We start from the raw sequence: 18065 nt of genomic DNA, 5'->3' as shown, positions 1-18065 counted from the left end.
AACGCATCATGGCTTAATGTAATGTCCAAACGTGGCCAGAGATAGCTGCATATACAATTCCCTATTATTGTCTTTAATAAGTAGGCAGTGGCTGCAGAACAGTTTCCCTTCTGGCTATTTTTCTGCTCAAATCTGTTTTTGTATCCATAGCAGAAAAGATACAGGTATGTGCAGAGTATAAAGCAGCTTGCAAAGGCAATTTGAGGCAGGAAAATAGCAGGAGAGAAATGGTTAAGCTGCCCTCTTCTCTACACCCCACCCCATCCTCCACTAAAGTTTGTAGCTTCCTGAGTGAGTTTGCTTCTCTCTCTCTTTTTAAAATTTAACCTAGGGGAGTGACCCACATAACTATATGGCCTGGGACCAGGCTACCTGTATTATTGTCTTCTCCAATATGAACCTGCATGGTACTTAGATCTTCTAGATAGACCCTTCTTTCAAAACTGCTGCCTTCGGAGGCATGTCTGGTGGAGACACAAGCAGCCCTTTCAGTGGCTGTTCCAAGGCTGTGGAACTCACTCCCAAGTGAATATAGGTTCACTCCCTCTCTGATATTCTTCCTATGGCAGGCAAAGACTGCTTTTTTAAAAAAGGCCTTGGCCTGCAGGTTGGCTGCTGTTTCTAATTTTTATTGTATTTTAATATGTTTTATTGGTTTAACCTATTTGACATTGTTTTGTAAGCCATCTTGAGTTCCATTTTTGGTAGAAAGGCAGTATATGAATCAAATAAATATGTAACATAACTGCAAAATCCAATGTAGTTTCAGTGTCAGACTATTTTCAAAATGGGGTGCAAATATTTTTTTAAATGATGCTTAAAATTAGAACATTTTAAAAATGTCTTATTTTACATTCACCTAATTTTAATGTGTTATTTGTTCCATATATCAGAATATGGACAGCCTTGTCTGTTTCCTAAAACTGCTGAAAAATCATTCTATTTTTAATGCTATTCAATGAACAAAAAACCTACGGTTTATAAAACAATGTTAAGGCCCTACACTTTTCCACCAAGCACCAAAAAGCGGGGAAATTGGGAGTTAAGGCTCGCCAGCCTTAACGCCACATCCTCCCTAAGGAGGCAGAAAGTACCAGTGAAATTCTCATTCTGCCAAAGCAGATAAACCATGAGGACAGGATGGAGAATAGGATATGCAGAGGTGACTGTGGGGTTGTGGAAAACTGATGACGAACAACTTAGAGCCACCTACTTCTTTTTTTGTTTAGAGCAGCCCTTCCCCAACCTGGTGCCCTCCAAAGGTGTTGGACTGCAACGATTGATCATTGCAAGTCAGTATGTCCCATGGTCAGGAATGCTGGGACAGCAGGATGGGGAACGTAGGGCGGCGCCTCCAGGCAAGCCCCCCCCCCACCTCACCCTGCTTACCTGCTCTGTCGTCGTTGGGCCCGGCCTTGAACAGAGTGCCCTGGTGCACCCAGAAGCAAGGCCACACTTGCAGCCTTGCTTCTGGGTGGACCCAGGGGCTCAATTCAAGCCTGGGCCAGGTGACGACGGAGCAGGTAAGAACCCCACACACACACCTGGCCCCTTACCTGGACCTGCTGCCACCGCTGCACTAAGTGCAGCAGCTCCAGCCAACCCCCCTTCTGCCTGGCCCCTTACCTGGAGCTGCCACTGCACAAACTGTCGCACCCCACAACTTGCCTTCTCCGTCATGGCCTGACCCATGCTTGAATTGAGCCCCTGAGTCCACCCAGAAGCAAGGCTGCAGGTGCAGACTTGCTTCCGGGTGGACCAGGGCACTCGATTCAAGCCGGCGCCCAGCGACAACGGAGCAGGTAAGTGGGGTGGGCTGGGGTGGGGGCTTGCCTGGAGCCGTTGCTGCAGTTTGCACAGCAGTGGCAGTGGGTCTAGGTAAGGGGCAAGGCAGGAGGGGGTTGCTTACCTGCTCCATCGTCCCCAGGCCCAGGCTTGAATTGAGGTTCTGGATGGACCAGGGTGCTCAGTTCAAGTCCAGGCCCAGTGACGATGGAACACGTAAGTGGGTTGGGGCTTACCTGGCAGCAGAGCCAGGCAGGAGGGGGTGGGGTTTCTTACCTGCTCCGTCGTCGCAGTCCAACATCTTTGGAGGGCACCAGGTTGGGGAAGGGCTGCTCTAAACAAAAAAAGAAGTAGGTGGCTCTAAGTTGTTCGTCATCAGTTTTCCACAACCCCACAGTCACCTCTGCATATCCTATTCTCCATCCTGTCCTCATGGTTTATCTGCTTTGGCAGAATGAGAATTTCACTGGTACTTTCTGCCTCCTTAGGGAGGATGTGGCGTTAAGGCTGGCGAGCCTTAACTCCCAATTTCCCCGCTTTTTGGTGCTTGGTGGAAAAGTGTAGGGCCTTAACATTGTTTTATAAACCGTAGGTTTTTTGTTCATTGAATTTCATGGCTTTTTGTAAAGGATAATGAGCCCTTCCCTCTTTTAAATGCGGTTACTTTAGTATAGCTCCTGCAGCTTTCACTGTTGTGATGAAAAGGAGATTTCACCAGGTTCTCCATATATACAAATGACACCTGGTGAAATTCCCTTTTCATCAGAACAGTGCACGCTGCAAGAGCTATACTAGAGTAATCAGATACAAAAGAGGTCACGGCTTCTGCAGCTTGCACTGTTGTGATGAAGAGGGGATTTCACCAGGTTCTCCATATATACAAATGACAACTGCTGAAATTCTCTTTTCTATGCAACTGTTAAAGATACAGGAGCCCTGTGCTCCTTTTCATATGGTCACGGGCAGGGGGCTGGTGACTCCGATGTCAGTGAATCCATGGGTACATAAATCCTACAATCCTATGCAAGGTTAGACATAAAATCCTACAATTCTATGCATATACCTACGGATTCATAGAGCCACTGACATCGGAGTCACCAGCCCCACCTTGTGACCATATGCAAAGGAGTACAGGGCTCCTGTATCTTTTACAGTTGCATAGAAAAGGGAATTTCAGCAGGTGTCACTTGTATTCATGCAGCACCTGGTGAAATTCCCTCTTCATCACAGCAGTGAAATCTGCAGGAGCTGTACTAGAGTGACTCCATTTAAAAGAGGGCAAGGCTCCTGCAGCTTTCACTGTTGTGATGAAGAGGAAATTTCACCAGGTTCTCCATATATACAAATGATATCTGCTGAAATTTATATTTATAAATATAACTGTAAAAAATTTATATTTTTTACTTAATTAACATTAAAGAATGCACAACCATTGTGCATTCTTTAATGTTAATTAAGTAAAAAATATATTTTTCTCCTGCACCTTTAACTGGTGTGATGAAGAGGGAACTTCACCAGGTTCCCCTCTGCTGAAATTCCCTTTTCTATGCAACTGTTAAAGATACAGGAGCCCTGTGCTCCTTTTCATATGGTCACAGGGGCAGGGGGCTGGTGACTCCAATGTCGGTGGGGCTATGAATCTGTGGGTACATAAATCCTACAATCCTATGCAAGGTTAGACATAAAATCCTACAATCCTATGCATATACCACGGATTCATAGACCCACTGACATCGGAGTCACCAGCCCCACCTTGTGACCATATGCAAAGGAGTACAAGGCTCCTGCCTCTTTTACAGTTGCATAGAAAAGGGAATTTCAGCAGGTGTCATTTGTATGCATGCACCTCCTGGTGAAATTCTCTCTTCATCACAACATTTAAAGCTGCAGGAGCCCTGCCCTCTTGACCAGACACAAAAGAGGCAAGGCTCCTGTGACTTTAAATGTTGTGATGAATCCCAGGTGGATTCCTGCATTAAGAAGTGGGATGGACTAGATGCCCTCATAGGCCCCCTTTTCAACTCTGCTATTCTACGATTCTATGAACATGGGCAGAGTGCATTGCCTGTGGCTGATGTGAGCCAAACATGCAACGATAACTGGAGGGAGGAAGTTCTCCCTAACTGCCAGCTAAATTCCTGCATTAAGAAGGGGGTTGGACTAGATGCCCTCATAGGCCCCCTTTTCAACTCTGCTATTCTACGATTCTATGAACATGAGCAGAGTGCATTGCCTGTTGCTGATGTGAGCCAAACATGCAACGATAACTGGAGGGAGGAAGTTCTCCCTAACTGCCAGCTAAATTCCTGCATTAAGAAGTGGGATGGACTAGATGCCCTCATAGGCCCCCTTTTCAACTCTGCTATTCTACGATTCTATGAACATGGGCAGAGTGCATTGCCTGTGGCTGATGTGAGCCAAACATGCAACGATAACTGGAGGGAGGAAGTTCTCCCTAACTGCCAGCTAAATTCCTGCATTAAGAAGTGGGATGGACTAGATGCCCTCATAGGCCCCCTTTTCAACTCTGCTATTCTACGATTCTATGAACATGGGCAGAGTGCATTGCCTGTGGCTGATGTGAGCCAAACATGCAACGATAACTGGAGGGAGGAAGTTCTCCCTAACTGCCAGCTAAATTCCTGCATTAAGAAGTGGGATGGACTAGATGCCCTCATAGGCCCCCTTTTCAACTCTGCTATTCTACGATTCTATGAACATGGGCAGAGTGCATTGCCTGTGGCTGATGTGAGCCAAACATGCAACGATAACTGGAGGGAGGAAGTTCTCCCTAACTGCCAGCTAAATTCCTGCATTAAGAAGTGGGATGGACTAGATGCCCTCATAGGCCCCCTTTTCAACTCTGCTATTCTACGATTCTATGAACATGGGCAGAGTGCATTGCCTGTGGCTGATGTGAGCCAAACATGCAACGATAACTGGAGGGAGGAAGTTCTCCCTAACTGCCAGCTAAATTCCTGCATTAAGAAGTGGGATGGACTAGATGCCCTCATAGGCCCCCTTTTCAACTCTGCTATTCTACGATTCTATGAACATGGGCAGAGTGCATTGCCTGTGGCTGATGTGAGCCAAACATGCAACGATAACTGGAGGGAGGAAGTTCTCCCTAACTGCCAGCTAAATTCCTGCATTAAGAAGTGGGATGGACTAGATGCCCTCATAGGCCCCCTTTTCAACTCTGCTATTCTACGATTCTATGAACATGGGCAGAGTGCATTGCCTAGAAAAGGGAATTTCAGCAGGTGTCATTTGTATGCATGTAGCACCTGGTGAAATTCTCTCTTCATCACAATGTTTAAAGTCACAGGAGCCTTGCCTCTTTTGTATCTGGTCAAGATGGCAGGGTTCCTGCAGCTTTAACTGTTGTGACGAAGAGGGAATTTCACCAGGTTCTCCATATATACAAATGACACCTGCTGAAATCCCCTTTTCTAGGCAATTGTTAAAAATGCAGGAGCCCTGTCTTCCTTTTCATGTGGCTAGGGAGGCCATATGCAAAAGAGTACAGGGCTCCTGTTTGCTTAATAGTTGCATAGAAAAGGGAATTTCAGCAGGTGTCATTTGTATGCATGTAGCACCTGGTGAAATTCTCTCTTCAACACAACATTTAAAGTCGCAGGAGCCTTGCCTCTTTTGTATCTGGTCAAGATGGCAGGGTTCCTGCAGCTTTAACTGTTGTGACGAAGAGGGGATTTCACCAGGTTCTCCACACACCCCACCCACACACACACTCCACATACACCCACACCCCACACACCCACACACACACCTCCACCCACACACACCACACACACACACCCCACATCCCCCACCCACACCCACACATCCACCCCCCCACACCCCACCCCACCCCACCCACACCCACACACACACACACACCCACATCCCACACACCCACACACACCCACACCCCACACACCCACACACCCCACACACCCCACCCCACCCCCACCCCCACCCACACACACACACCCCACCCACACACACACCCCACACACACACCCCACACACACCACCCACCCACACCCCCCACCCACACACACACTCCACACACACACACACCTCACCCACCCACCCACACACCTCCACCCACACACACCACACACCCCACCCCCCCACATCCCCCACCCACACCCACACATCCACCCCCCCACACCCCACCCCACCCCACACACACACCCACACCCCACACACCCACACCCACCCCACCCACACCCACCCACACACCCCACCCCCACACCCCCACACCCCACCCACACACCCCACCCCCACACACCCCACACCCACACACACACTCCACACACACACGCACCACCCACCCACACACACACCTCCACCCACACACACCACACACCCCCCCCCACATCCCCCACACACTCACACATCCACCCCCCCACACCCCACCCCACCCCACACACACCTCCACCCACACACACACCCCCACACACCTCCCCACCCCCCCACACACCCCACACACACCCCACACACACACTCCACCCCCCACACACACCCCACACACCCACCCACACACACACAACACCCCCAACACTCCCCCACACCCCCCCCCCACACACACACACACGCGCGCGCGCGCGCGCGCCGTGGGAGAGGAAGGACTTCCCTTACCTTCCTCTTGCTGCTCTGGTGGGGAAATGGGCTTCCCTGCCGGAAACAGAAGTGCCGTCACTTCCGTTTCCGTCGGGGAAGCCCATTTCCCCACCAGAGCAGCAAGAGGAAGGTAAGGGAAGTCCTTCCTCTTCTTCCCCCTCTCCCCCGCCCAAGTCGGCTGCGTGTGTGTGTGAGTGAGTGAGTGAGTGATTGACTCCCTAGCCTCCGGCCGCTGCCGCGGTTGGCAGCAGCGGAGACCAGGGAATCAATCTCTCTCTCTCTCTCTCTCACACACACACACACACACACACCAGCGGCGCGGCTCTTCCCTGCCCTCGCCGCCGCAGTTCGAGCTGCGGCGAGGCTAGGGAAGGTCCCCCCGCACCCCCACCCCAGCGACGCGGGGGCCCCTCTCCTCCCCCCCCTCCGCCCAAGTCGACTGCAGCCCGGGGTTTCAAGTGAGCGCCCGGCTTGCTTTCGGGTGCAGCCGGGCGCTCAATTGAAACCCCGGGCTGCAGCCGACGGACAAGGTGAAACCGGGGGGTGGGGGGCGACTTCTCCCCCCCCCGATTTCCCCCCCCCCCCGCTACGCCTGGGCCCGCCGCTGCACGAATGCAGCAGCGGCTCCAGGCAAGCTCCCCTAACCCCACTTACCTGGCCCGTCGCGCTCTCCCTGCTCTCCGTTTCCCTCTGGGGATTCTGATGCTCACGCGCATGCGTGAGCTTATCAGATTCCCCATTGAGAAACATGGGGATTTTAAAAATTAATTAAAAATTGATGGAACGGTCTTTTGAAAAAAGAAAGGCCATTCCATCAATCGGATGGATAGGGGAATTTAATCCTGTTTTTGGATTCCACCGGGAGGCTTCCCCTTTTGCGCTACGAGTGCGCAAAAAAAAAGTCGCCACCCCCCCGAGAAAAACAAAGCAGATTGTGACGGACAGAGTTTCTCTCCCTTTTTCTCCTTTAAACTCCCACCCAGACCTCAATATTTCAGGAATCTCCCTGAAACGCGCAGGGAATGTAAAGCCAGCATTTCTTTCTGGCAGTACCCGCGTTTCAGAAAGATTCCTGAAATATTTTTCATTTTAGGGTCCTAGGTTCCCCTCCCCCCCCCCCCCGCTAAATAAATATAATGGTGGAATGCTCAACTTACTCATCGGCCTTAACAACAGGAATCACTACAGTGATTCCTGTAATATTGTTGGGCTTTGATATCAGAGTTCAATCAATAGTTATGCTTCAACTTGGCATATGACACTACGAAGACAATTTTGCTTTTCATTTTTTAAATAGCTTTTGTTTAAAATATTAAGCAGCAAGGCAGTTCTATTGGCACTTAAAAGGCCATTAAACATGGTGGAGATCTGCTTATGCTCTATAATTTTGGATCTATATTGATAAATTATCTGTGAAGTTACAAGGATATGATGGTCCAAATGGGAAGCATCCAACAAGTCCATTACTGCAACACATTTTTATCTCAATGGTGCATGATGAATTCCCAATCATTTCTGTGGATAGGAAAATACACTGTGTTGATAATACATAATTTCACATTCCAGCATTTCAAGGATGTAAACTCTTGGGTGAAACCTCATATTTCTGTATCTGCATATATTTTCCATACAATTCCACCACATATCTTGTATCCTGCTGCTTGGCTTCCCCCAGAAAAAAATGTTCTTTGTATATGCATAAAGGTGCATAAAGGTCCTATAAGAAGGAGCTAAAATGCTAATCTACAACTCTAGCCAATGTAGTACAGTAGTTTGTGTTGGACTAATACAGGAGAAACCTGCTTTTCATCTGAGTCGTGGGGTCTCACAGGCTATACCAATAACTCTTTGAACAAAGGATAGAGCATTCAGGATAGGCAATTTGACTCCCGAATCTGTGATGCAGGCATTGTCTATCGAGAAGAATGGTTAAGAAACAGGGCATATACTGGATAACTGAAGTCACAGTGCTTTTATTACTTCTTCATATCTTTCAGGATCTTGTTTATATTGTGTTGGCATTCATTAGACTATTTGATGTTTTTGTACAGAGCTTTTTCTACATACGTAGTTCTCTTTTATCGTGGAAATTCTCAGCCAATTTGTATATATCAGATTGACTGTAGTGACTTAACTCCACAATGTCCTTCATTATATGTAGCTCTTTGAGTGTCTATATGATGTGCATGTTTTAATAGTCAGTGCCCTTTCTCATACTACTAGAACCTGGAGTTATCCCATGAAGCTGATTGGTGGGAAATTCAGGACAGATAAAAAGAAGTACTTCACACAGTGCATAGTTAAACTATATTATTATTATTATTATTATTATTATTATTATTATTATTATTATTATTATTATTTACATTGATATACCGCCCCATAGCCGAAGCTCTCTGGGTGGTTTACAAAAGTTAAATTGCTTACCACAAGACGTAGGGATGGCCACCAATTTGGATGGGTTTAAAAGGCCGTTGGATAAATTCCTGGAGGAGAAGGCTATCAATTGCTACTAGTCCTGATGGCTATGTGGTACCTCCAGTATCCGAGGCAGTAAGCCTATATTAGTTTTTTATATATTCCTATATATATATATATATATATATATATATATATATATATATACTACTTGCTGGAGAATATGACCGGGAGGATGCTATTGCACTCATGTCCTACTTGTGAGTGCTATTTCACTCATATCTTACCATGGCAGCTGGTTGGCCACTGTGAACAGAATGCTGGACAAGATGGACTCTTGGTCTGATCTAGCATAGCTCTTCTTATATTCTTATGCTTTTGAACACTACCTTTCTATTATTGCGTATTCAATATAGTGTTATATGGTATTTTTTTCTTTTATTAAAAATATTTATAGTCTACCTTATCCTTGAAGAATTATGAATTTCCTGCAAGAAGTCAATAATTTAACAAGTAAAAACACCCTTCCATTTTAAAACCTAACAACCCTGTTCAGACAACATGGTAAGCCATGGTGGTTAAGTATTTTGAGCTAAACAAGCTTAGCATGTCATGTGAACCATTCCTAACCATGGTGGCTACCTAACCCCAGTTTAAACACACTAACGATTTGCTGCAAAAGGGTTAGTGGCCTAACCATGGTTTAGTGTGTTGTCTGAACAGGCCAAGATAACACACAAAATAATAGCAAACCACAATGTGACCACAAGATACTTAAAATATACAAAAAGCAGAGATTGATTAACACCCCCCCCCAGTAAATTAAAGTTACTGAATGACTTCCTATAAATGGTCTTCACCAGATTCCAGGAAGTAATTAATGAAGAGGTATGATATGGGCCTTCTGTGGAAAGGAGTTCCAGAGCCTAGGGACAACCACCAAGAAGGCCTTATATAGAGAGAAGTATCCTTGTATTTATCTGTACAACAGTTGTATATCTGAGAGCACCTATAGATGTTCTTGTTTTGCTGTTCAGATCCAAACGCAGCCATGAAGATTGCTGGGTGAATTTGTGCCCATCCCCATTTCCCAACCTCAACTACTTCAAAGGTTTGTTTTGATATAAAAACGGTGGCTGGGGGTGGGGTGGGAAGCCTTAACTCCATGGAGTAAGGGCAGGATAGAAATGTAATATATAAAACTAGAGCTTTATTTATGGCAGGGCTGTATCTTAGCATCTATATTTTCAATGCCAGGTTTCATCCCTCAGCCATATACAGAAAAAGAAGATGAAGACAGAAATGCCTCTGAGCAGGTATAGGTGGCATTTCCTTCACAATGGAGTACGTTCTCCACTTATTAGGAATTAGGGGGAATGATCAGAGGGTGGTTTTTCAAGACAGACTTGAGCCCCAGTATCTCTTTTATGTATGTCAAGTTAAGGACTGTCAAAAACATCCAACCAATACTTCTCCCAGTCCTCGTATACAGGATAGACATGATCTAGCTAACATTAAGCACTTCCAGTTTCACTGATTTCAATGGGAATGAGTTAAGGCCATGCTTAACATGAAATAAATAGAGGTTAAATATGCTGAAGTTTGGTTAGTTCATGTTCACTATTACTAATCCATATTTTTGCAATTGGATCAGTTTTTCAAAAAGGTAGTATAGAACATTTAAGAAATAAAAAATACAATACAACTCCTAGATCTTAGCAATTATAGAGTGATCACAGTCTTCAATAATTCTTGCAGCAATACAATAAAACTTTTTAGAAAATAAAAATACGAGATGAGCCTAAGTGAAATGGAGCAGGGACAAAGGGATATGGTACAAAGCAGGGGAGCAGAAAAGGAATGGAGGTGGGGCCAAATTTCCCCCACCAGACTATCAATGGATAGGATAGCATCTGTGGCTGTGGCCACTCCCACTAATGTCATTATTCCTTCCTCTCAGGTGATCATGGGACTTGTGACATACTTCAAATAGTGACGCCTCCTTAGAAATGGTTGTAGAAGGTGGTAGGACACGAATGTGTCCTGAAATCAAGCCTATTGACCTAGAAGCCTGGCTTTTTTGGCGATGGGTGAGGTCAGTAGTTGTTACTCACCAGTGTGGTCAACATTCTTCTTCAAATAGATGCTTCATGTACTCAGAGGCACTCTCCATTTTGCTTTGAGTTGGAATTTGTTGTTATTAAATACTTTTTAGATGGGTCAGTATTATTATCATCTCTATATTGTAGATGGGATGGGATTGCGTAGCTCAGACTAGTTTATATGGCCTTACTTAAGGTTGCATCGTGAATTCATGGCATAAAAAAAGAAGAAACTCTAACCAGAGATTTCCTGGTTTAAACCTCAGTCTCTTCGTGGCTGTGCTGCACTAGGTAAAACAAATAATGAGCTAAATAAATACTGTTGCTATTAAATATTATTCAGTGCCAATGGTGTGGCAGACATTGTAAGGAAATACTCCTTTCTTGTCCTGAAGGCTTGGCATCCACATTGGACGTTCATGATTTGTGCTGGTGTTATGAGAGATCAGGAACTAATGAAGTGTAGGGATGGGTTTGTGGATCAAATGTTTGTGGATGAGTAGCTTAAGATGAGGCTAGGGTCGATCAGGAAAGGCTCTGTTAAAGAGGAGCAGTGGCTGAGGCTGCCTGATGAATAAGAGTGGGCAGCTCTACTCCCTGTGTCCATCAGTTAATGTTCTGTAGCTTCTCTTGCAAAGCAGGTTTCTCTCAGTAGAGTTCACACTTCTGGTATTGGACTTCAGCTTAGGAGGAAAACACTCGAGGATACAGATGGCAGGGAGGTCAGGATTTATCCCATGTGCCCCTTTTTACTATAAAACATCAGATTCCTGTCCTCTTTTATATATTATCTAGATTTTTTTAAAAAAACCTGCCACCATCATGTCTAATCTCTTCATTTGTCAGAGGTCAGACTGGTGGAAGGCAGAGAAGAGGGAGCAGAGATTTTCCACAGTGGTACCTTTTCTTTAGACTTGCCTCTCCCTGGAAACTGCCTCTTCACTTATGGAAGCTAGTTGAAACATTTATATCTCAGCAAGAATTCTGAGGATGAAGCAGCTTGCTGTTTTAAATTATGAGGGACGGTGTTTAATTTATGGCAGAGTATGAGTATTTATTAAGGCCATGCTGTTTTAAATGGTTGCAAGCTGTAATTTTTAACATTATTAACAATGCATTTGCTCTGAGTTGGAAATAGCTGTTATTAAATACTGCAGTGGGTGGAAATTTTGTAAACTGCCCCAAAGACACACTTGGGCTCTGTGTTGAAGAATGAATGAATGAATAAATAAATTACAAAGTATTTTTCAATCGTTAAAAATATCCACTTCCATAGATCTGTTAGATGGGGAGAAGGTTCCCCCCCCCCCGAAGTTGTCTGATCTTTATTCTTGTGGCACTATTCTTATTACTGCCATCTTGTTATATGCAGACACTATAGCATCTTGAAGCCAAGCTTTTACACAGTATGTATAATATTTAGCATCAGAATTTGAGTAGTACTTTGAGTAGTCCAAGTAGTTCACATACATTATCTTGTAATAATCCTTACAACAACCCTGAAGCATAGATCATCATCATCATCATCATCATCATCATCATCATCGTGCAGATGTGGGACTGAAGCTGTTAAAATTAGAGCTGTGCATGAGTGGCCTCTTGAAATTCTCCACCCTATTTGTAGGCAACAAAATTGGGGCAACAATTTCGCTGAATTTCTCCTGGGGGAGAAGAAATTCCCCAACAATTTCTCACAGGTAGACATTGCCATCGGCAAGAGTTATAGGACAGCTTCTTTCTTTTTTTACTATAAGTTTTTGTTTTTTTCTGCACTGCCACTGAAACAGCATCAACCGTGTTGGTAGCTTGGCTCTACAATACACATTTACCTAGCACAATTCCAGGATATGGCAGGGGGTGGGGAAGGGAATACAGCCACCACAAAAAAGTAATGGTGTAGAACATTTGGAGAAAATTCTGCAAAGTGTCATTTTATTTCTAGAGGGAAAGGCAAAGAAAAACCTGAGGACTTTTTTTTTCTTTCAGAAACATGTTTTCTGAGAAATTTTGGCTCAGCTCTAGCTGTCATTCTTCAGGGTTCAACACCTTCCCTAGGGTCTTCCAAATATTACATTTCTGAGGAGTGATTGTGGATACATCTTGTCTCTAATGCAGTTGCTGGCAACACTGCTCCTTCCCTGAAAGCCCTGTAGAACATGTGATGGGGCGGGTGGGAATGTTGCATCCAGCTCCAGGGAAAGGGTGGACCTAATGCTGTGACAAAATTTGTCCTCCAATTGCCTGAAAGTTTTCTTCTCCCATGAAAGAGCCTTCCATTTTTCCGCCTCATTCTCAGAGCATTTTATAATTTATTTTCAATGTGTGTTGGTAGTGATTTTAACCTTGCCTAATCACTGTGAGATGGCTGAGGGTACTGCCTGTATTTTTCTTTCTATTACACATCTCACAATTGTTCTACACTCTCCCAGGCTGCCTGCACTTCCTGATCTGGAAAGGCCTTATGGGAGGAATAAATTCATTATGTCTTCCCCCTGGGCTGAAAGTGTGGGAAACCAAGGAGGCTACATTCTGCCAGAGAGATGATTGTACAATGAAAGACAGGAGACTCACACACACTCCTTAGACATCTCATAAGTAAGGTAAGCACAAGCACCCTGAATCAAACCTATTGTAATTTCCATATCTGCTCTGCATTGGTTATATGACACAACCACCGAGTTGGAGCCATCCCAGGACAAAGAGCAGAAGATCCGCAGCTGAAAAGTTGGGGACTTACCCTGACTTTTCCTGCCTGGGTGAAATCAGCACGGTTCTTCCACTGACTGTCCTTGCTTTGGCACTGCTCCTGGGGCATTCCCAGTTGGAAGGCGACCTCCCATTGCTCACCAGAAGCTGGGGGAGGGAGTGGGCCCGGCGAGCCTAATGGCTGCAGGAAAACCCACTCTGCCTTCCCCAATGGGGATTATTTGTTGTCACCCTGAAGCAGCAATACTACAGGTTTTGGCGATGGAGTGGTGCCAACTCAACGCCATGAAGGCAGCTTCCTTGGCTTATGCTCCTGTATGGAGTTTAGTATTACATTCTATGTATAAGTTAATTATAGAATAGATGGATATCACAACAGCCTTCTATAAATAAATCTTCCATATTAGATTTTCTACTAAGTCAAAATAAATAAAATACTATAAATGGAATGCCATAATATACAAAGACCCAATTCCATGGAAAGGTTAGGCATAAGGGGATGTGTCCCTCAGGCTTAAAAGAGGTCCCCACCTCTGCCATAGGACAATGACATTTGTTTTTCCTTGCTTATAGGAGAAATTCAGGCAGTGAGAAAGTCAGGCTTCTAGTATCTAATTCCATATCCACACAAGACTAGTATTGGACTACAAAACCTATTTAGTCCCAGAACCCCAGAGTTGCCAGGGTTCAAGGCAGAAACACTAGTAAGTGAATCAGTGCAAAGCTCCCAGGAAGGTTGGCACCATGTTTCTCTCAAGGTTTTGTTTGTTTAAATACTGAAGTTCTGTAATGTATGCATCTGACAAAGTGGGCATCGTCAGCTAAATGTGTGTGTATGGATGGGATATAGACAGTTAGAAAGTGTGCCCTATTGCCCACTTTATTAGAAGCATGAAGTATATTTCCAAGGAAGTATATATTTCTACGATAGATTGGTAGGTTGTCATAGATTGGTATATTTTCATTGTTTCATTGCTCCAGTACAAAGATTCTTCAAAACCTGTTGGCAAAGTCGGGAAGTCCGTTGTCCAAGTAAAATGCCGAGGACTGTCCCAGCCAAAGAGCTGCCTGCCCAGTAGTCCTACTACCTAACTGGCTCCCACAGCACACGGGACACCTTGTGGACACCTGCAACGGGGCTTTTTGCTGCTGTCCGCTTTGGTCGTTTCCCTTTCCGACCCGCGCGTCAGGCTGGTTTGCCTCCTCCACCTTTCCCCAGCAGCAGCCGACACGCCGAGGGGCCGAGCCGCGGTCTTGGCTCCCCTTGAGAGCGCTTAAGGCGGCGCGCGCTGGGCTGGGAAGCCGGCGTTTCCGACCGGTGGGCGGTCTGGAGGAGCGCGGGTCTGATTGCAGCCCTGCCATGTGGGTGACCTTCAGTGAACCTGAGGCGGGCCCCTGTGGCACCTGTCCCGGCTGAGGGGAGGAAGGGAAGGAGCCGGGTGTTGCCGCCTGCCTGCTCTTTCGGGCTGGTGTAGGCTGGGAGTCACCGGCGGGAACTGCCCAGTGCGCTGCGCCCTGGCACTGCCCTTCTTCTCGTCGCCTCACTGCGTGGGTGCGCGCGTGTGGGCACGAAGAAGCGGCTCGTGAAGCGAGGGTGAAGAGGAAGGCAGTCGCGAGCCTGGCAGTGGCCCCGCCGGGTGGGCAAGGAGGCAAATCACCGGAGACGACGAGGAGGCGCGAACCCGGCGCTCGAGCTGCCCTCCTCCTCCCCGGTTCCCGCCGCGTGACGACTGTCTCCCCCTGCAGGCAGCGCGGGCAGGACCGCCGCCGCCACCATGCTCAACGAGAACCCGGCGCCGGCTCGCTTTCCAGCTGAGCTGTGAGACAGCGGGAGCGCGGCGGCTCCATGGCGGCTTCACGGCGGGTGCCCGCGCCCGGGGTCGCCCCCTTGCCGCTCCTGCTGGCTTGGCTACTGCAGCACAGCGCCCCCGTTTGCGCCCTCTCGGGAAACGGACTGCCCGAACCGGCTGCAATGATGGGCATCAGCCCCAGTCCCAGAGCGGAGACCCTGCAGGCGCCAAGCGGGACCCCTTTCGAGGAGACCAGGCTTCAAGTCTTCACCTTGGACTACCCCCACGTGCAGATCCCGTTCGAGATCACCCTCTGGATCCTGCTGGCTTCCTTAGCCAAGATCGGTAAGCCACGGAAGTACGGGGAAGGTTTGAAACCCCCTCCCCCCCATCACCATGTCAAAGAGGGCAGATTTTCAGTTTTTACTGGGTGATAAAAGGGGAGGGGCAGGGAAGCGACAGGTGTTTTTTTGGGTGGGAGGTAGCACGTAGTTGGAACGTTTACACCAGAGGGGGGAAACTTGTGGTCCTCCAGTTGTTGATGGATTCCAGTTCCCATCAGCTCCAGACAGCATGCCCTCTGGCCAGATGATGGGAACTGTAGTCCAACAATATCTAAAGGGCCCACACGCAGTTTAAGGAGTAGCCCTGAAGCACCCTTTTTAAAACAAACTAACAAATAATTGCATTCATAAATGATACATTTGGCACCCACTCAACTGTGGCAAAGGATTTTTGGGAAGACAAATCACTGAAGTTCCTCTTCTTCAGACATTGCTGAGAAATATCAGAACATCTTAAATTCCTAAAGTGTAGTGACTTCACTGTTTTGCATGATTGTTTTGCATAAAGTAATTGGGGCGGAGTCCTCCTATCAAAGTAGTGACAAAGTACCAGGCATCTCTTGCTTTTGTGACCACAAAAATATTTAGAGATAATGATCGTGTTAGAGGATTCCTGCATAATAACTTTTTGGTGTGTAATCTGATGCCTTCATGGGGTTTTTTTTCCCTAGCAGCTTTTATCTTTGTTCCTTTAGAAATAGAGTAATTGTAAAAAGAAAGACAGAGAGAATGAAAGAGAGATTCCTGGTCCCTAGAACAAGTGTTTCATTATACTGTATATCAAATGCTTAGGTTTAAAAAAGGATGTAAAAACATTGTGTATGTATGTGTAATTATAAACTATATATAAGGCACACATTGCATATTCAGTAGCAAGTTTCTTATCAGAATCTCATCCTTTTCTACAGTTCTGATGTAGTTTTATTGCATGTCTTTTAAGTAGCTCAATTTCAATGTAATCCTATGTAGATATCATTGCTTAGTGACATCAGAATGTAATTATTTTTTCCGTTGAAATAAATTGTGCTTAATAGTGCACAGTTTTGGCTATCACACGCCACTGTATTGTGATGGTTGTCCTTAGCTGGAGGTTATCTCACTGAGTTCATAAGTTATTCTGAAATATGTAGTATTCATTCTATATTTTCATGGTGGTGTGCCTCATGCCATCACCAGGAAGCCTTTCCTTAATGTCCAGCCATGAGTCACTGTATTTGTTTCTTTTAAAATCTGTTTTAAGTGTTTTATTCTGTTTTTATTTTCATTTTATCTTGTACACCACTCCGAAATTTTCAATGGGGAGCGGTTAAAATAGGGCCTTCACTGCAGTGGCACCTCAATTTTGGAACTCTCCTCACAGAACCATTTCTGTCCAGCAAAGGATAAAAGGAATACAAATGAAGGAGGCCACTCTCCAACATGTCACTATTTTGACATTTTAATTAGAGTACAGTATACACACCAGGAGGAGGAGCATGCTATCACTTGTCCCTTCCAATGTCACATTTATTGACCTTTACATGTGGAGGCTCTCTTTGTAAAGAAGAGAGTCTCCTCTATCCATGGGATCTGGAATACTGATCATCCAGTGTTCTGGATGGTGTGGAGAGCCCCATGGACAGAGAAAACTCTTGTCTTTACAAAGTCACTCTCCACCTGTAACCACTCTCCAGTGACAGAGGAGATGGCCCTCGTTCAACCTCTCCTCACATATTTACTGCACTCTAATTACAGTAGGGCTATTGATATCTGTGAATCAGTCTTCTTTGTTTAGTTAGGACACAAGCAATATTAATGGTTGAATGCTTCTGTACCTTGTTTACTGATGCCATATACTTCTCAAATGAGGTTAGACTTTAGCACTTATGAGTATGTGAACTATTAGTATCTAGCCTTCATTTTTTTCATGGTGGTGAAGAGACCAGCATAGTGGTGGCAGCTTTATGGAGTTTCCCTTACATGACTTTTCCAGAGAGCCATATAATAATTAAAGAAATTTGCATTTTGCAGAACAAGCAAAACTACACTGTTTTACTACTGGCTGGCCTGAAATGAAATGAAATTGCTGTTTTCTCAGGGTCAGCCTCTGACACCTTTTCCACCTTAAGTGGAAAATCCAAATGGTGTTTCCTTTCTTGATCAAGCACATGGTGGTCTCTGAAACTGGTGTACTGTACATACTAACCCCATTCTTATGTTGCCACTCTCAACTACATCCTGCAGGGCCCAACAAGTCTTAGTCCTTATGTATTCTTTTGATATCAGGTGTTAGTCCTGGAACAGGTGAAGAA

General features: G+C 45.7%; 1 protein-coding gene across 1 annotated transcript in view; it reads left to right on the top strand.

The window, feature by feature from the left end:
* The first annotated feature begins 15564 nt into the window (after positions 1-15564).
* SLC9A2 (solute carrier family 9 member A2) overlaps positions 15565-18065 on the top strand; it is a 39436-nt gene continuing 36935 nt past the window's right edge. Inside the window, exon 1 of the mRNA XM_063127485.1 lies at positions 15565-15775. Coding sequence (XP_062983555.1) covers positions 15613-15775 — 163 coding nt within the window. The 5' untranslated portion in view covers positions 15565-15612. The remainder of the gene's footprint in view (positions 15776-18065) is intronic.

This window comes from Elgaria multicarinata, chromosome 5 (genome assembly GCF_023053635.1).
Source record: "Elgaria multicarinata webbii isolate HBS135686 ecotype San Diego chromosome 5, rElgMul1.1.pri, whole genome shotgun sequence".
Classification (NCBI taxonomy): Eukaryota; Metazoa; Chordata; class Lepidosauria; order Squamata; family Anguidae; genus Elgaria; species Elgaria multicarinata.
Note: the sequence above shows the minus strand (reverse complement) of the source record. Positions and strands in the feature narration are given on the sequence as shown.